Source organism: Schistocerca nitens, chromosome 3 (assembly GCF_023898315.1).
Source record: "Schistocerca nitens isolate TAMUIC-IGC-003100 chromosome 3, iqSchNite1.1, whole genome shotgun sequence".
Lineage (NCBI taxonomy): Eukaryota > Metazoa > Arthropoda > Insecta > Orthoptera > Acrididae > Schistocerca > Schistocerca nitens.
The window spans coordinates 654,269,712-654,290,501 of record NC_064616.1 but is presented as its reverse complement, the minus strand read 5'-3'; the positions used below and the strand labels follow the sequence as shown (position 1 = coordinate 654,290,501).

The window sequence follows — 20,790 nt, the reverse complement described above, 5'->3', positions numbered from 1 at the left end:
ACGATGGGTCCGACTTCTTGAAGAATTCCTACTATTTCAGTTATTCCGCTGGTCAGCTGAAGTGTGCTTACTGGCGTATATTTCGACATGCATCTGCAGAGAGAGCTTCATTTTTGCGTACGTATTCACTACACTGCAGCCAACTTAGCACTGAATAGGAAAAATTGGGCTTGTAATCATAACAGAGTGAAAGGTAGCCTTGAATGTCTAGATTGGTAAGTCTGATGTCAGTTGGCGTTCTTCGCATCCAGACATGGCACGTCGACCACCATGCCTATTGGACTTAACGGGTCTTGCAAACATTGCACATTTAGCAGGCTTTGCACCCGAAGACAAAGTGCAGTTACCGGCCTTTGCAACCGAATACTATTTTCTATAGCCATTTTCAACGATTCATAGCGGGCTTTGCACCCTGAAACGTATACCGTCGAGTAGGCGCTGAAAAAATCCATACGGTAGTGTGCTTAATTCAAAATAGACAAAAAATGCATTTAGCGGCTTTTGACTTTGGGCAACTCATTTGGTGAATATATTGGAGTTAGAAGATGAAAGTGAGAAGAAACTGTAGTGTTTGCAGTGTTCGTGCAGTATTTTTGTTTATATTTACCAAGTGGACATGTGTTTTATCTTTATTTTTGTGTTCTTATAACTGTACTTGACACAACAAAATCAGTTTTGTTTCCTATTATGCCCAGTATTGACACATGCAACATTTATTTTGACCACTGTATTTTTGGGGGAGGGGGAGGACTGATTTACGATGTGGGTAATTCCGTGACAGCTATACTAGCGATCAGGTTCGGCGTTGTTTAACTTCCAAAGTAATCGCAAACCGCATACGGAATTTGTAAACATGCACAGCGTAACAAGAAACACCCAGAAGAGCTGTAGGAAACAAAATTATACTCTACAGATTGAGAGGGTACGGGATGTTATTCCGGTGATTACAATATTTCTTGGTAGTAGCAGCCCACTAATCATATGACGTTGCACCACCACCAGATTCGGTTGGGAAGTGTGTCAAGCCGTTGTATCTTCTCCTGAGGCAGCCTGCCCCACAACTATTATAAATGGTCTTCGATATTCTGAATACTGCCTCTGTTGCGGAGTTAGCCCCTGAGCTGGTCCCACACAAGTTCTGTCGGGGAAGGGACCTGGAGATCGTGTTGACCACGAAAGTACCTCAACAACGCACAGGCAGTTCATAGGCACACGTGGTATGTGTGAACTAGCACTGTCCTATTGAAAAATGGCACCACAATAATGTTGCATGAGAGGTAACACACTAGGACACAGGATGACCGTGACGAATCGTTGTCCTGTCAGAGTTCCCTCAATTACTACCAACCGTGACCTCAACGCGTAATCGGTGGCCCCCCCACACCATGACGCCAGGAAAGACACTGCTGTGCCCGTCCAAAACACTGGAAGAATGGGAGCTCTCCTCATGTCGCCGACATAAACGCAGACGATGGACATCCGGGTAGTGCAGAACTACGATTTATCACTGAACACAATGCGATGCCATTAATCAGCAGATCATACTAGTCTCCGACCAATGGTGCAAGATGACACAAAACGTTGCAGGGAGTCCCTTAGTTGTTCTCGGATGGCAGGCGCAGACGTGAAGGGGCTACGATGTGCTTGGTGATCCTCCCTTGTAGTGGTGGACCGGAATCTTGGCGACAAGTATGCCTAGTCTCACATTACCACGTGGGCCGACACCGGGCCACTGTTACATCCGAATGCCCCATAAATCTGGTTGTTGCGCAGTTCGATCACCCAGACAAATGGAGACCCACAGTGAGGCCCCTTTCAAATCCTATCAGGTGGTGATAATGCTGTCTGTCGAGACCGCGGCTTCCATGTGTCCTTGACACTTATCACACGGTACCTAATCTATTCTCGCCCCTCTTATATACCCTACAGGCCTAGTGAAAACTAAACATGAACAACACTAATGCGCTCTGGTGGCCTTTTTACATGTCACGAGAATTGCAGTTCTAATCTACGTACCCTTTGATGGTGTGTACTTCCTCGAACTTTTATTGAAGTCCGACCATGTCTTCTGTGCCGGCCGGAGTGGCCGAGCGGTTCTAGACGCTACAGTCTGGAACCACGCGACCGCTACGGTCGCAGGTTCGAATCCTGCCTCGGGCATGGACGTGTGTGATGTCCTTAGGTTAGTTAGGTTTAAGTAGTTCTAAGTTCTAGGTGACTGATGACCACAGCAGTTAAGTCCCATAGTGCTCAGACCCATTTGAACCATGTCTTATGTATGCTTCACTTTTTTGTCAGGCAGTGTATTTCGGTAGGTGAACTAAAATTTTCTGTTACTTACAATTATGATAAAAAGCAATGAGCAGCTCGAAATTTCTAGTGACAATCGAGCGAGGGAACCTCATAATAAAAAATGTTCGAGCAAAATTTCAAGAGAAGAGTGATATCGTTCTTTAGTGAAAGAAATAAAACATAGCGTTTTGCAGAATATGCTACATTATATTTTTCCCTCAAGAAAAACGACTCACAGAGGACACACACAGCAATCATTATGTGACACTGACCGCAGAAAGATACGAAGGGGGGCTGGAAAGTAATGCCTCTGAATTTTTTATGTGAAAACACTTAAAGTTTTTTAAGTAAAATAAACGTTACTAACATTCTACATCTATATTATTCGTGTACCCCGCCATGAACCATGGACCTTGACGTTGGTGGGGAGGCTTGCGTGCCTCAGCGATACAGATAGCCGTACCGTAAGTGCAACCACAACGGAGGGGTATCTGTTGAGAGGCCAGACAAACGTGTGGTTCCTGAAGAGGGGCAGCAGCCTTTTCAGTAGTTGCAGGGGCAACAGACTCGATGATTGACTGATCTGGCCTTGTAACACTCACCAAAACGGCGTTGCTGTGCTGGTACTGCGAACGGCTGAAAGCAAGGGAAAACTACAGCCGTAATTTTTCCCGCGGGGATGCAGCTTTACAGTATGGTTACATGATGATGACGTCCTCTTGGGTAAAATATTCCGAAGGTAAAATAGTCCCCCATTCGGATCTCCGGGCGGAGACTACTCAGGAGGACGTCGTTATGAGGAGAAAAAAGCAGATTCAGAAGGATGTAGGTTGCAGAAGGTACTGGGAGATGAAGAAGCTTGCACAGGATAGAGTAGCATGGAGAGCTGCATCAAACCAGTGTCTGGACTGAAGACCACAACAACAACAACAACAACAAAATTATTCGTGTCTACGTATTTATTTCTCTACGTAGTGACCCTGACGAACAACACATTTCTCCCAACGAGAGATCAGTTTGTTGATACGGTCACTGTAGAATCTTTGACTTTGTTGACGGAACTACCACCTCACCTTTGCTTGCACCGCTTCATCACTGTCAAAATGAAGTCGAAGGTTTTCTTTAAGTTTTGAAAACAGATGAATATCGGATGGGGCCTAGTCGGGACTGTAGGAGGATGATAGATGACAGTGAATCCAAGGCGTCGGATTATTGCAGCGCTCGTGTGTGGTCTGGCACTATCATGCTGAAGGAGGGGAGCTCCATGTGTGGGCTAACTCCTCGAATTCGAAAGTCGATTACAGCACCTTGTTTCTCACTCACCGACATGTTTACGTTACGTACCGCCATGTTACACGCTACACTTGTCTAGCGGCAGAGGGTTGCAAGTATGAAGACATGAAGAATAAAGATTTAGAATGTTAATAACGTTTTCGTACACTGGTGTAAGATGTAATATCGCAACAAATGTACACACCCGCAGGACGTTCCGGGTGGTTGTAATTAAACTGCAGCTACTCACACGGAGGTCGTTGTGGTTTGTGGGATTAAAGGGACCAGACTGCTGCGGTCATCGGTCCACACGGAGGTCCGGGCCGGACTGTAATTATGCGAAACTGGATAGATATTCTGATGTGTCAATGCGGAATAGATTTACGTTGAAAAGAAAGTTCCACGTTCGGTGACCAGGTGCAAATCTGGCTCTGTGAACGCAAGAAATAGCAATAGAAATGTTTTCGTATGTAATGGATTAAGAACAGAACGTGAGCAGGAAAGATCAAACGGGCGAGAAAGGCATGATTTTGCTTTTACTGTAAATGTCCACTTACACAGTTTGTTCAGTTTGAGCACCGGCGTCGTCGAGAAGATACCTGTATCCGTAAAACGACGCGATGAGCAGTTGCTCGCAACAGTTCCCGTAGGGTCTGAACAACGTTTTCCTGTATACTGACCTTCAGATCAGATAGAGACCGAACGTGTTCTTTTAAATATCCCCAGAGTCAAAAGTCACATGGATACATATCAGGTAATCTTGCATGCTTGGTTTCCACACAGTTGCACTCTCCCAAAGCACACCTGCTATACAAGGAGGTCTCGATAACTCGCAGATGTCAACACACCTGACAGTCCCTCTGGGTGTATTCTCTTCAAAGAAGAACGGACTGAGAATAAAGGTGCTTGTGAATCCACACCACACAGTCATGCGACGAAAGCAATGGCTAGTCCTGCACAACACGCGGTTTAACAGTTCCCAAAATTCGGCAGTTCTGTGTATTCATTGCACTGTGTATTCCACAGAATAATTCCCGGCCACATGTCATGAACTTCGATCCGTGCCAGAAACCGAATAGCAAACTCAGGTTACTGCTGATAATGAGGAGGTCCTATGTAAAATCGCTATGCGGGTCTAAGGCTTACATCCAGTCACTCGTTGATCAGTCTGGTTTGGCAGTAGAAGATGGCAAAAGGAAGGTCGAAGTTGTAAATTCCACGTTTAAGAAATTGTTCACGCAGGAGAATTGTACAAACGTGCCGTCGTTTGACCATCGCACATATGGATGACATAGAAATAAACATCCCTACCGTACAGAAACAACTGAAAGAATTGAAAGCAAATACGTCGCCAGGTCCGGGTGGAATCCCAATTCGGTTTTATAAAGAGTAATCTACGTCATTGGCCCCTTACTTTACTTTACTTGCACTTAACCGCGAATCTCTCCACCAGCGCAAAGCGCCAAGCGACTGGAAAAAAAGCGCAGGTGACTCCTGGATATAAGAAGGGCAAAAGAGCCGACTCGCAAAATTACAAGGCAATATCCTCAACATAGATTTGCTGCAGAATCCTAGAGCATATTCAGAGTTCGAATACAACAGTCCTAGAGACTGGAAAGCTCATGTCAGCGAATCAGCACGGCATTAGAAAGTGTCGCTCGTGCGAAACTCAACTTGCTCTTTTCTCACGTGATACACTGAGAACTGTGGATGAAGGGAAACATTCAGATTCCATATTTCTAGAGTCCCGAAAACCATTGGACATGGTACCCCACTGCAGACCGTTAACGATGGTACGAGCATACGGAATAGGTTCCCAGATATAGGCTGGCTCCAAGACTTCTTAAGTAGTAGAACCAAGTATGTTGTTCTCGACGACGAGTGTTCGTCAGAGACAGGGATAACATCAGGGGCACCTCAGGGAAGTGTGGTAGGATTGTTGCTATTTTTTATACATATAATTGATGTGGCGGACAAGGTGCACAGCAATCTGCGGTTGTTAGCTGTTAATGCTGTGGTGTACAGGAAGATGTCGAAGATCAGTGACTGTAGGATGATACAAGATGACGTGAAAATATGTAGTTAGTGTGATGAATGGGAGCTGGCTCTAAATGTAGAATAATCTAAGTTAATGCGGATGAGTAGAAAAAACAAACCCTTAATGTTCGGATACAGCATTAGTAGTGTCCTGCTGGACACAGTCACGCCGTTTAAATATCTGGGCGTGACGTTTCGAAGCGACATGAAATGAAAAAGACATGTGAGAATTGTAGTAAGGAATGCGAATGGTCGACTTCGGTTTATTGGGAGAATTTTAGGAAACTGTGGTTCATCTGTAAAGGAGACCGCATATAGGACGCTAATGCGATCTATTCGTGAGTACTGCGCAAGTGTGTGGGATCCGCACCAGGTCGGTTTGAAAGAAGATATCGAACAGTTCAGAGGCGAGCTGCTAGATTTGTTACCGGTAGGTTCGATCAGCATGCAGGTGTTACGGATATGCTTCGGGAACTCAAGTGTGAATCCCTAGAGGGAGGAAGACCTTCATTTCGGAGAACACTACTGAGAAAATTTAGAAAACTGGCATTTGAAGCTGACTGCAGGAAGATCCTACTGCTGCCAACATACGAGGTGTGGCTAGAAAAAAACCGGACTAGTACTGGTGAAACAATAAAACGAATGCAATAAGGCTGAAAGTCGCGTGGCCTGTCACGTGACTCTCGCTCCGCCTACTGCTCGAGTTTCATCTGCCTCCTGCACTCAGTCTGCCCGTGGCGTCTGTTTTAAGTAGTTGACGTTTTGTCTGTGCGTCGGAAAATGTTGAGTGTACAGAAAGAACAGCATGTTAACATCAAATTTTGTTTCAAACTAGGAAAATCTGCAAGTGAAACGTTTGTAATGTTACAACAAGTGTACGGCGATGATTGTTTATCGCGAACACAAGTGTTTCAGTGGTTTAAACGATTTAAAGATGGCCGCGAAGACACCAGTGAAGACACTCGCACTGGCAGACCATTGTCAGCAAAAACTGATGCAAACATTGAAAAAATCGGTAAACTTGTTCGACAAGATCGCCGTTTAACAATCAGAGAAGTGTCTGAGTTAACAGGAGTTGACAAGGAAAGTGTCGAACAAGTTTACCGATTTTTTCAATGTTTGCATCAGTTTTTGCTGACAATGGTCTGCCAGTGCGAGTGTCATCACTGGTGTCTTCGCGGCCATCTTTAAATCGTTTAAACCACTCAAACACTTGTGTTCGCGATAAACAATCATCGCCGTACACTTGTTGCAACATTACAAACGTTTCACTTGCAGATTTTCCTAGTTTGAAACAAAATTTGATGTTAACACGCTGTTCTTTCTGTACACTCAACATTTTCCGACGCACAGACAAAACGTCAACTACTTAAAACAGACGCCACGGGCAGACTGAGTGCAGGAGGCAGATGAAACTCGAGCAGTAGGCGGAGCGAGAGTCACGTGACAGGCCACGCGACTTTCAGCCTTATTGCATTCGTTTTATTGTTTCACCAGTACTAGTCCGGTTTTTTTCTAGCCACACCTCGTACATTTCGCGTAGAGACCACGAAGATAAAATACGAGAAGTTAGGGCTCATACGGAGGCACATAGACAGTCGTTTTTCTCTCACTCTGTCTGCGAGTGGAACAGGAAAGGACACCACTAGCAGTGGCACAGTGTGCCTGCCATCCGCCACTCACCGTGCGGTGGCTTGCCGAATATGTATGTAGACGTACTTGTACTTATTTATATTCGGCAACCGATTTCGACAGGCTTTGCTTTCATCTTCTGGTCTTCAAAAATTTTTATTACAAAATGTGTTCATTCTGGGTTGGAACCTCATCCCAAGTTGCCATATTACCACATTATGCGAAGGTTTGTCAGAAATAAAACGTTCAGAGTTACAAAGCACCTTGTGCACATAGCCATGTTTGTATATGTAGAGCTCACATATGAGTCTTAAGTGTTAAAAAACACGCTATATAGTAAAATGTACAATTGTATATCTGTTTACGTTAGCTTGAGATGTTCCATTCATTGATGAACCGCTTAAGACGGTGTATATGGTCCATCTGGACCAGCTTCTCTGTAATGTTCTCACGCGGACTAAACGCTCCCGTGACGAAACGTGCAGCTCATCCGTGGATCTTCTCTATCTCTTCTATCAATCCTACCTGGTAATGATCCCAGATTGATGAACAATAATCAATAATCAGTCGCACGAGTGATTTATAAGCCACTTTTTAGTGTATGTACTACATTTCCTTAAGACTCTTCTTATGAATCTCAGCCTGTCATCTGCTTTTCATGCCATTTGCTTTATTTGGTCGTTCCACTGTAGGTGGCTCCGGATAAATACTCTTAGATATTTTATTATGGCTACTGTTTCAAGCAGTTTGTCATCAGTAGTGTAGTTGAAATGGATTTCTTTTCCTATGTATTCCCTGTATGTTACACTTATTTACGTTCGGGATCAACTGTCAATGCCTCCACAATTCATCAGTCCTTTACAGGTCCTTCTGCAAATCGTGTGTGTGTGTGTGTGTGTGTGTGTGTGTGTGTGTACGAGAGAGACAGAGACAGATTCTACTCGTGTCACTGAGTCCACAGATGATACTTGTACTGAACGCTAGCGAATTATGAAACGCCGATGGCAAGCCCGTCTGAAATTGCGATTCGACGCAGTGTGTTTTGAGGGGCGCTTTGCGCATGTTCATCGCGCATTGATCCTGTAAGTTGACCCGGCCCGTGGTCGCTTCTTACGTAATACCACACGCAAAATTTTTGTAAGTGATAGGACAAAAATAAGGGCTTAGTCAGCGTAAATAAATGAGTACGCTTTCGCAATAAGTCTGCGGAATCTCCCAAGTAAAATTTACCATTGTAAAACTCTTGCTCGTCGCTATTGATTTCCGCTGTTTTACCCGTGAAAAGTAAATACCAGGATAGTAATCTACTGAGTATTTGCAGCTGTTAAGACTTGAGCCATTTTACCACAGTGTACTGTTCGGTGATAATTCAAAAAATGGTTCAAATGGTTCTGAGCACTATGGGACCTAACATCTGTGGTCATCAGTCCCCTAGAACTTAGAACTACTTAAACCTAACCAACCTAAGGACATCACACACATCCATGTCCGAGGCAGGATTCGAACCTGCGACCGTAGCAGTCGCGCGGTTCCGGACTGCGCACCTAGAACCGCTAGACCACCGCGGCCGGCCCGGTGATAATTACAGTGCCTAGACCGCCAACTCAAAAGTGTATGCACCGAGTGGTTGTATTTAATGGAGTTGTCAGTTCTCTCTCTCTCTCTCTCTCTCTCTCTCTCTCTCTCTCACGCACACACACACACACACACACACACACACACACACACACACACACACACACACGCGCGCGCGCGCGCGCTCATTCCCATTGTTGCTTTGCGTACGTAAATGAATTTTCAGTTCCACAATTGTAGTAAAGGTTTATCAACTGCAAGTAATAAGAATAAATTTGATTTATAAGGAACAGGGATTGCTGATCTGTCATTTGTTGCAGGCGAACTGTCCGTACCGGCCGCAGCCGCCCTCTACGCCGAACGCGCACGCTCCGGATGCTGCGGTAAGTGGATGCGATGCCCCTTGTTGGTAGGGACTGGTGCTTGGGACGGACGCCTGTGTCACATGGAAAGCATCACAGTTTGTTAGCGGCTACTACGTTCGACGCCCAAACCTCTACAACTGCAATAATAACTGCTAACATCTTTTCACAATTAATTTATCGTTGTTCAGACACTTGATATTGGTTCTCGAGGAGAAGAAGAAGAAAATGATGATGATGATGATGGAGATATCTCTTTGTAGGATATATGATCAAGGGAGCGGCAGTTGCACGCGAAAGCAATGCACTTTGTGGAGTGTAAACCTTTTTAAGGTGATTCTCCATGTCAACATATCTTTAGTATGGATGGAACGTAACTCTGAAAGAGGACATACAAATTATATCATCTACGACTCAAAGAAAGACAGAAAAGCGTAAAACCAGGTGTTCTTTGGTGTGTTATCTGCATCGCAACATGTACATGCACATTTTAACAACGGAGTTACTACTTTGTTAAACGAAGTGTTTCAAACGTCGACAACTTTGCAACAATCACAGTTTCCCTTCTACATTGAGGATGAATACATTGGACTGGGACTAGAAAGTGATGAGCAAAGTACACTTGTGGAAAATAAACAACAAAATGAATAGCTGCAAAGACACGACGTGGAAACATGTATGCTTGTGGCATTGACAGAGAACAGTGTACACCGTCCGTCGAAAACGTCCCGAGACTGATTTTATTCCTGGCCTATAAGCAATGTCAGTGCAGAAACAACGGTATCAGCTTGAACTGAAAACTGTAAACAACAGATGTGCATTCGACCAGTCAGTTGTGAGCCGGTAGTGTTAAGTAATGGACGTGTAGCCATAGTGTGTCAGCGTTGTTGTGTCGGAAATTGCAATGGGATAACGAACCGAAAATCCATAAATCAAGTCTTCAAGTCATTCTACAGAATGTTTTGAGGAAAAGAAAAGTGTGCGAAGTTTGTTCCGTCCTCCTTGACGTCTGAACAAAAACGGAGACCCGTGGACGCCTGCCGCGACTTGAGTGAAATGAAAAACGTGGAGAGTTCATTTCTGGAAAAAATCATCACGGGTGTCGAAAATTTGTGTTATCAATACGAACGTACCACAAAACGATAAAGTGCAGATTGGATCTCTGAAGTTTCGCCAAGGCCGAAGGAGGTGCGAATGTGACACTTGAGTTGAACATCAACCCAAAGAGGATTTCACTGACAGTTTCATATGGTTGGATGAACGTTCTGTGCGTTGTACCCAAGTGACGAAAGACTTTTAGAACACCAAAGCACCTACTTTAATGTTTCTTTATTTTTTATCAATCAAATCTCGGAACTTCTTGGACTGACGGAGTAGTGAATGAAGGACCCGCGTACTAAATATGGAAATTCGGAGTCCGGACAACAGTATGGGATTTACTGAAAATGTGGTCTGTTCTCGTGTGAGGATCTTACATTTCAGAAAACACTGTAGACGTTTCAAGTCATTCACAAGAACACATTTCGTGGAATTAACTCAAAATCAGTGAGGTGGACCTGAAGGAAAGTCTGTAGCGGACCCGAAGACCCGGCAAGATGTTGGACGCGAAATGTCAGCTACGGGTCACTGTTGGAACCGACAGTCGAAGGAAGGAGGGCATCCTCGTAGCACTGGTTCCATAAGAGTCACCTGAGCTACAAGCATGGGTAGGGTCACCTCACAGTTCATCAACCTGCAGCTGGTTTAGCAAAAGACGTGGATAGAGGAGTGAATGACGGCAAGTAGTGTTTAGTGACTAGAGCCATTATGCCTGTACGTCGGTGACGTTCGTTTGCGAACAGCAGAGCTGCGACTACCTGAGTGCTTCAGGCAATGAAGAAGCTCGATCATAGTTGTGTGGATAGACGCTGCGTATAATGACTATGTCTGTGGCGTGTGTTGAAGGAACATTGAACAGTGCAGTTGGATTTGTTGCCGTTCCTACAAAACTTCTCGCGCTCCCGTTGCACTCGCCAAGGTGTCCGGGTCCGCGTGTCAGTGATAGTACCAAACCTACAAATATTTCCAACTGAGCGTGGACACAGTAACAGTGTGTGGTTAAATACACATTACTAACAACATCCCTTGACCAACTACGACGACAGTTGGAAGTCTGTGGAACACTGTCTCCCTATAAATGACATCTGACGCCTCTGTGTCTATACATGAATCCAGGACTGCATTTTCACTAAAGGATTTAAGAACCAGTTCTTTTTTTTTTCCTCTTCAAGACATGTCCTGTTTCCAGTAAACAATATGCCCATTGCTTTCGCAGCTTTCTTGAGTTGCCTGCGACCTGTGAAGTCCCTTTCTGTTCTCAACAGCGTCAGTGATTTCGAGGATCTATGTAAGTACCCAAGAATTTTTCGTAATGGAGACATTCGAGAAAGTTATTGGTATTCTGACAATAGCCGAAAATAAACAAGGAATCCTTGATAGCCATGTCACATTTCCTTCCCATATGATACATACATGAAAAATAAAATAATTATGAAAGACGCATTTTTATATTTGGATTCATTTTGTGACTACCCAGCTGTACTCCGAAGTCACGTTTCACTCCTATCTTAGCCAGGCGATAAAGGTGAAATTCACAGTCAACGAGGATCGTAATCATCATAATCATCATCATCATAGGCTATAATTCTTGCAGTTAGTGTCATTGGCGTCGATTGGTAGTCACGCAGTATTGACGTAGCCTAGCTGTTATGGACTGTATCTTTTCTAATAACCGAGGCTACGCTTGTCGATATCGCGTCGTCCCCGTTGTATTTCAAATTTAAGTGGTCCATTATGCAGGGTATCCGAAACCTTTGGTGTCAAAATTACACAGAGGCTGGCGAATCATAAACCGAAGATGTAAAGATAAAGAACAATGTTTCTAGGTGTACGAGATTTTGAATGAGCGGTGCGTATGAGCCACTTTTTTGTAAACTGCCTGTATTTCATCACAAGCAACTGCTGCATGTTCACCACTGTTTGCAGTTCGTGATTTGTCGAAGATAGAGTATGACTCATTATATATACTTGCAGTCAAGTAGTCACGGTACGTTGCAGCAGGATGTAGTCTCCTCAAAACCGAATGAATATACACAGCGAGGTTTCGCCACAAGTGTCACCTTCATTGGATTGAAATTTTTGAAAAATTGGGGTCGTGCAAGCTAAGGTTCTCGACAAAGAATTATTCCCAGAACAGAATTTGTGAATATAGTGTTGTATTCAGTGGTTTAAGATTCACCAATAGGCACTAGTCAACTTAACCCTGAACTGTACACTTCGAAGACTATCGTGTTGGGAGTACTGGTGGAGCAGCAGTTACAATGTGTAAAAGAAACAGTTTTTGTTGTAATGCATGCACCAAAGCTTGCGGTCAGCTCTGTGAGCTTAAGTTGTTGCTGTAGGATGAAAGGTGTTCGTATCAGTAAAGAAAACTAAATATTCATTTTCGACCATTAGTTCTCTATCCGAAAGTAGAGTTTAGGATCGTATTACATCTGCATAAATATGACCTTAAAAAGGTATGGGACTCGTTATGCGAGGGTTGGAACTTTAATAGTGGCAACAATTTATTTACAGCTCGTACAAAATAGATACGTGTTTCAAAGTTTTACTGTCCTTCAAAGTAGTCACCAGCATTGTGCATAACCCGTAGCCACCGATGTGGAAGTGGCAGGATACTCTTAGCAGTGCCAGTTGTGTTGACAGTTCGAGCGGCGCGTTCTATTGCCCGACGAATTTGTAGCAGGTCTGAAGCGAATGCCGTGAAGTGTTTCCTTTAGTTTAGAAATCGAGTTGAACTTCCAAGGGCTTAAGTCAGGGGAGTGCAGTAGGTGGTATAGCACTTAGCAGCCCCATCAGTCAAACAAATCAGTAACAGCTTGCACTGTACGTGCTTGAGCATTGTCCTGCAAAATGGTGGTCATGTCCTGCAGAAAGTGCCATCACTTCTGTCTCTATGCTGTTCATTTTTGGAACACAACCTACGACCAGCTTACAGACAGAAGTGATGACACTTTCTGCATTACCTGACCATCATTTTGCAGGACAATGCTCAAGCACGTAGTACAGTGCAAGCTGTTACTGATTTGTTTGACTGATGGGGCTGCTAAGTGCTATATACCACCTACTGCACTCCCCTCACTTCAGCCCTCGTGAGTTCAACTCGATATCTAAAGTAAAGGAAACACTTCATGGCATTCGCTTCAGAAGTGCTACAAACTCGTCAGGCGATAGGCCGCACCGCTCGAACCGTCTTCATAAATACATCATAAAACGCGGCCAGTCGAAACTAGAGTTCTTAAAACCAACACGCAGGATTCATTTGTCCGGTCTAAAATCCTGATTTAATTTTTCTGTAATGATTCTAAATCTGTGTTACCGTACGGAGATAGTCCGGCCCCGGTAGCTGAGTGGTCAGCGTGACGGAATGTCAATCCTAAGGTCCCGGGTTCGATTCCCGGCTAGGTCGGAGATTTTCTCCGCTCAGGGACTGGGTGTTGTCCTAATCATCATTATTTCATCCCCATCGACGCGCAGGTCGCCGAAGTGGCGTCAAATCGAAAGACCTGCACAAGGCGAACGGTCTACCTGACGGGAGGTCTTAGCCACACGACATTTCATTTTACCGTACGGAGATGAGAACACTTTCCCGTAGAATTCTATTTCTGTTTATTAACCTCTGCGCCAACTCGAGGGAATCTCACTGGTTATAATCAAGCACAATTCCAACTCAGTTGCAGCAACTGCAGGCCCTGTTTTCTCGCTCGCAGAAGAGAAATGTGGTGGAGTCTCGGCGCAAGCTACTCGTGTTTCTGTGCCTTTGCAAACAGGCATAACCCACAAAATATACTCAAACAGTGATACAAGAGAATGACAGTTTATCAATGCTTAAGCTGTGGTTTCAGTTATAGAGAGGAGCATGTTCAGTTGGTAATGTAAAATATAGTGGCAGAGATTTTGTATCTGGTTATGATTAATTTCGGCAGCACACTTGATGTCTGGTATGTGGCCACAACTTTGGAGAGGAAATTATTCTGCTCTTTTGCCTTAGCGAATTCCACTTGCAACTTTCCCAGTACCAGACTTGCGGATTGTGAAAATAATTATTAAGGTAATGGAAGCACCTGAACCACCTTCGGTCCTTCGTATGGCTGCTATTCGTAGCGGAATGGATTTTTTGTGGTCATAATTTTGTTGTCAGTGGTAATTACGAAGGGCAATATTAACAGATAGTTTTCTCTGAAATCGTCCACACATGCTTGACAACATTCATATCGGTATGGGACCAAACTGAGAAACGAAGTTCATGGGTTTGTTCGTCAAATGATGTTTGAACTCTAAAGACTGTGGATCGCTGCATCGCATCGTTGTTGTCGCAGAAGGCGATGCCTTAGTTACCGAACACTATTTGCAGTTCCATATCCACTTCGTCGCCAGGCACATCATCACTATCCCCGACAATATTATTTCCTTGCGTAACACGGTTAATATAGACGAAATATCCTCAAATTGCCACTCACACGATCACCGATTAGCTTCCACAGTAAACTATGTGAAGTAGGCAGTCTGATGTATTAACTTATTTGAGCATCAACCGTACATGAAAACTGTCCATTGACTCATATGAGGGGAACGCTGACTAATCAGACCACATAACATCCTTCCATTCATCACTGATCCATCTTGTATACTGTTGTCATAATAACGCTTCTTGGTAGCCCAGGTATGTAGATAGCCAAGCGGCTGTTGGCGTCCTATTTACGGAGCTCATGAAAGCCTGCAGAAACATGATCAACAATAATTTATTCCACTGTTAGTCTTCGCCAGTAATGTGTCACAGCTCGTATATGCCGCCACAAGGGTAGTCACTGTTGCCCTGCACGCATTTAATACGTTAGCACCCTTCGATACATTTAAACAAAGTAACTACGATCCTATAATTATTGAAATTCCTTATGTATGTTTCATGTTGCTTCGCCTGCGTCTAACTAATTGAACAGTTGAAGATGTGGTACACAGACAGAATGAAGTGGCATGACTGACAGACTTCATGCACTACCAAAACGAACGCCAATTGCAGTTGCACGAATGTCAGTGTTGTCACCCTACAAACATGCAGTTTATCGGAATATACACTGTAGCGCCAAAGAAACTGGTTCAGGCATACGTATTCAAATACAGAGATATGTAAACAGGCAGAATATGGCGCTACGGGTGCAACGCCTATATAACACAACTGTCTGGCGCAGTTTTTAGATCGGTTACTACTGCTACAATGGCAGGTTATCATGATTTAAGTGAGTTATGAATGTGGTGTTATAGTCGGCACACGAGCGATGGTACACAGCACCTGCGAGGTAGCGACGAAGAGAGGATTTTCCCTTACGACCATTTCACGAGTGTACCGTGAATATCAGGAATCCGGTAAAACATCAAATCTCCGAGATCGCTGCGGCCGGAAAAAGATTCTGCAAGAACGGGATCAACGATGACTGAAGAGAATCGTTCAGAGTGACAGAAGTGCAATCCTTCCGCAAATTGCTGCAGATTTCAATGCTGGGCCATCAACAAGTGTCAGCATGCTAACCATTCAACGAAACACCATCGATTTGGGCTTTCGGAGCCGAAGGCAAACTTTTGTACCCTTGACGACTGGACGACACAAAGCTTTACGCCTCGCCTGTGCCCGTCAACACCGACATTGAACTTTTGACGACTGGAAACATGTTGCCTGGTCGTACGAGTCTTGTTTCAATGGACGTGCACGGGTATGGAGACAGCCTCATGAATCCATGGTTCCTGCATGTCAGCAAGGGACTGTTCAAGCTGGTGCAGGCTCAGTAATGGTTGTGGGGCGTGTGCAGTTGGAGTGATATGGGACACTTGATAGGTCTAGATACGACTCTGACAGGTGACACGTACGTAAGCGTTCTGTCTGATCACCTGCATCCATTCATGTCCATTGTGCATTCCGACGGACTTGGGCGATTCCAGCAGGACACTGTGACACCCCACACGTCCGGAATCGCTACAGAACTTCTGGGTTTAAAGACTTCCGATGGCCACCAAACTCCCCAAACATGAACATTATTGAACATATCTGGGATGCCTTGCAACGTACTGTTCAGAAGAGATTTCCACCCCTTCGTGCTCTTACGGATTTATGGACAGCCCTGCAGGATTCACGGTGTCAATTACCTCCAGCACTACTTCAGACATTAGTCGAGTCAATGTCACGTGTGTTGCGGCACTTGTGCGTGCTCACAGGGGCTCTACACAATATTAGGCAGGTGTACCAGTTTATTTGTCTTTCCTGTGTAGGTACACTCTGTGGTCAAAAGTATCCGGACACCTGGCTCAAAATGACTTACAAGTTCGGGGCGCCCTCCATCGGTAATGCTAGAGTTTAATATGGTGTTGGCCCACCCTTAACCTTGATGGCAGCTTCCACTCTCGCAAGCATCAGTTGAATCAGGTGCTGGAAGGTTTCTTGGGGAATGGCAGCCAATTCTTCACAGAGTGCTGCACTGAGGAAAGGTATCGATGTCGGTCGGTGAGGCCTGGCACGAAGTCGGCGTTCCAAAACACCCCAAAGGTGTTCTGTAGGATTGAGGTCATAACTTTGTGCAAGCGAGTCCATTACGGGATGTTATTGTCGTGTAACCACTCCGCCAAAAGCCATGCATTATGAACGGGTGCTCGACCGTGTTGAAAGATGCAGTCGCCATCCCCGAATTGCTTTTCAAAAGTGGGAAGCAAGAAGGTGCTTAAAACATCAATGTAGGCATGTGCTGTGATCGTGCCACGCAAAACAACAAGTGGTGCAAGCCCCCCTCCGTGAAGAACACGACCACACCATAACACCACCGCCTCCGAATTTTACTGTTGGCACTACACGCGCTAATAGATGACATTCACCGGGCATTCGCTATACCCACACCCAGGCATCGGATCGGCACATTGTGTACCGTGATTCGTCACTCCACACAATGGTTTTCCAATGTTCAAATGATTGAAATGGCTCTAAGCACCATGGGACTTAACATCTGAGGTCATCAGTCCCCTAGACTTAGAACTACTTAAACCTAACTAACCTAAGGACATCACACACATCCATGCCGTCGTTTGGCATTTACCCGCGTGATGTGTGGCTTATGAGCAGCCGCTCGATTAGGAAATCCAAGTTTTCTCACCTCTCGCCTAACTGTCATAGTACTTGCTGTGGATCCTGATGCAGTTTGGAATTCCTGTGTGATGCTCTTGATAGATGTCTGCCTATTACACCCTCTTCAACTGTCGGCGGTCTCTGTCAGTCAACAGACATTGTCGGCCTGTACGCTTTTGTGATGTACGTGACCCTTCATGTTTCCACTTCACTATCAGATAGGAAACAGTGGACCTAGGGATGTTTAGTAGTGAGGAAATCTCATATACAGACGTGTGACACAAGTGACACCCAGTCACCTGACCACGTTCGAAGTCCGTGAGTTCTGGGGAGCGCCCCATTCTGCTCTCTCGCGATGTATAATGGCTTCTGAGTTCGCTGATATGGAGTACCTGGCAGTAGGTGGCAGCACAATGCACCTACTATGAAAAACGCATGTTCCTGGTGGATTGGGCTCAAATGGCTCTGTGCACTATGGGACTTGTGAGGTCATCAGTCCCCTAGAACTACTTAAACGTAACTAACCTAAGATCACCACACACATCCATGCCCGAGGCAGGATTCGAACCTGCGACCGTAGCGGTCGCGCAGTTCCAGACTGTAGCGCCTAGAATCGCTTGGCCACTCCGGCAGGCTTCTGGTGGTTACCGGATACTTTTGATCGCATAGTGTATCTTCATTATTTTAAGAACCGACAGTGTGCAACGAATTGCTCCTTTGTTTGGAAGTCGCTGCGGCAAATGAGACGTTGTGAGTTGAAGTATCCCATTCGTTATGACTCCATGATATCATTTTAATTACCCACGAGGATGTATCAAAAATATTGCAGCCCAGAATGTCCTGAGCAATCGGCAATGAAGCTACCGCGCCCTTATAATCTTTCCTTGGAACTTGGATAATTGCGAAGAACTCAGAATGATCACTGCCACATAACCCTCAAGTCTCTCTTTAACGACCAAAATAGTCGCATGCGCATCTAGTCAATTACTCATGACAGCGGGGAATGTTACATAGACAACATTTTTTGTTATACTGTTTTCTGCTAGAGTTGTTTGAAGATTGAATGTGTGCGTAGAGCGACCGTTCTGTTTATTAGTAACAATGCTTTATTTACAGTTTTTATTTTTATTAGGATTAATGATAATCATCATTTACAAGCCGAAAACTGCAAACTCTAGACAGTAACGAGCAAATGTTTGGTTGCTTTCATGGAGTTTCCAGCAGATTTAACTACCCGTAATTCTTTACCAAACATAACATATAAAATGGAATAACTTCAACGGCTTGTGTTTTGGTCCCACGTTGTCGAACACTCTTTGTCGTTTCTGGAATGCTCAATCTATAAAGAACGTGAGCTCGCGACACACTCAATACATGCCACGTAATCCACTTGTTGCCGCTAAAATGTTGGGCTTTGCATATACCTCCCCTACTGTAAACTTATCACAATTACCGTCGTTCGGATTTCACGTTGAACTAATGTAGCCACCTTCCCCTATCCGAAACTGGCTGGATGATCGGGTCTATTGGTCCGAGGATGGCAACAATAAACCACTACCACTAGGACCATCCCAGCAAAGCATTGTATGGTCTTGAAACTTATTATCGTGGTTTTACGTAACGTTGTTATGGAGCTCCGTACTTGTAATATGTGACACGAATTTTCTATAACTAAAAGCCAAGAGATCGACTTAGCCATAAAGCAAGCTGCGTAAACCCTGGACGTACGACTAAATACTCCTACAGTACGTATTCCTCAACCAGTGTTCGTGCATTTCTGGACTGTGGTTGCAGAAATTCTTGTAGAGGACTGTTTAAACAGTTTTCCTGTGTCAATTCTCTACTTAAAAAACTTTAATAACGGTTCTTGCAGTTCAAAATACTATAACTCTGACCGATTTCTGTTCTGCATTCCATACAGCTTGTGCGAAGCATCTCGCGGTTCTAGGCGCGCAGTCCGGAACCGTGCGACTGCTGCGGTCGCAGGTTCGAATCCTGCCTCGGGCATGGATGTGTGTGATGTCCTTAGGTTAGTTAGGTTTAAGTAGTTCTAAGTTCTAGGGGACTGATGACCACAGCAGTTGAGTCCCATAGTGCTCAGAGCCATTTTGTGCGAAGCAGCGTAGTAGACTCGGTCGCTGATCAAGAGAGTCGACGGCATTCCGCACCGTTACGATAGCATGCCGGCCATTCTTACAACAGAACCAAGAAACAGACTGTTGCTTCTTCGTTTGCCTGTAGTTCCGCAGAAGGTATTCATGTCTCGACTTGCAGTCTCGCAGAAGAAAGAGGAAATAAATTCATACAGCTCCACCGTCTCCCCGCCTGTTAGCGTCTGAAAAGTTAGGTACGCTGCAGTGGAGGGCTGCTTTTATAAACTTATCTTTAGCTTGTTACTAGTTTGACATCCATTTTCGGTACATCGGCATGATATCTGCATTTACAGACACCTGCGATCTCTCTAATATTCGCGAGGGCAGTTATAAATCCTTTCATAGTAACAACACAGTTCTGCTAGCCGTTGTTAAACGTGCAAGCTGTGGCATTGCGAATTCAAACTTCAAGTAGGTCCTCTGACACACAATAGCGGCGTGCCACCTGTTACGTTAACATTCCGTTAAGGATCCATCGAAGGAGACGTCAAACTTTTGTGGTTCGCGGAGCTCTATATCAAACTTTTTCCGCAGCGCGCCATGTAGCACCTGTGGCTAGCGAAAGTATCAGTGGATTTTATTCGTACTGGTTCTGTCCGTTACTATTGCAAAAGAACATTTTCGTAACGGTCCAGTAGCCATCGCGCTGCGTATGCAGGCGACTGAGCAGCTCCAATTTTCCATCTGCGGCAGTGAGAATATGTCACATAATAGACACCTTTTGGTCATAAAAAAAAACACAGATACAGAGCCCAGTTATTTCCAAATTGTTTCGAAATAACTTGAATACTTTTTTTATTATAATGTGTCGATTATATGACGAACAAATTATTCGAGATGCTGTAATGAACAATTGAAGCTGCTCAGTAGCCCATATGTTCAGTGCAGTGGCTCAGATTTCCTATTAATTGCTATTAAGCAGTCCTAAAGTGTTCCATTCAGATATTTCCATTCTGTTTTCAAGTTCCTTTACAAAGGAAAACCAAGGAGTATTGCCCGAATTTAGTTCTCGTGCCACTGAAAAGAGAGATTGAAAACAGTTGAAATCGCTAAAATTGAACAAAGCCCCAGGGTCCAATGGAATTTCTAGTAGATTCTATATCGAATCGGCGGCTGACGTATCCCCTTTTTAACTATAATCCATTGTATACAGTCCAGTCACATGAATGTGACCGCCTTATTTTATTTTTTTTTAACCCTCGAACAAAAAATCGTGCTCTGTAGTTGGAGGAAAGTACATGTCACACACGTATACAACAAGAGT

The 20,790-nt window shown here is 44.5% G+C and overlaps 1 protein-coding gene across 1 annotated transcript in view; it reads left to right on the top strand.

The window, feature by feature from the left end:
• LOC126249380 (trithorax group protein osa-like) overlaps window positions 1-20,790 on the top strand; it is a 364,811-nt gene that overhangs the window by 68,260 nt on the left and 275,761 nt on the right. The window contains exon 4 of the mRNA XM_049951034.1: window positions 9,129-9,191. Within this exon, the coding sequence (XP_049806991.1) occupies window positions 9,129-9,191 (63 nt within the window). The remainder of the gene's footprint in view (window positions 1-9,128; window positions 9,192-20,790) is intronic.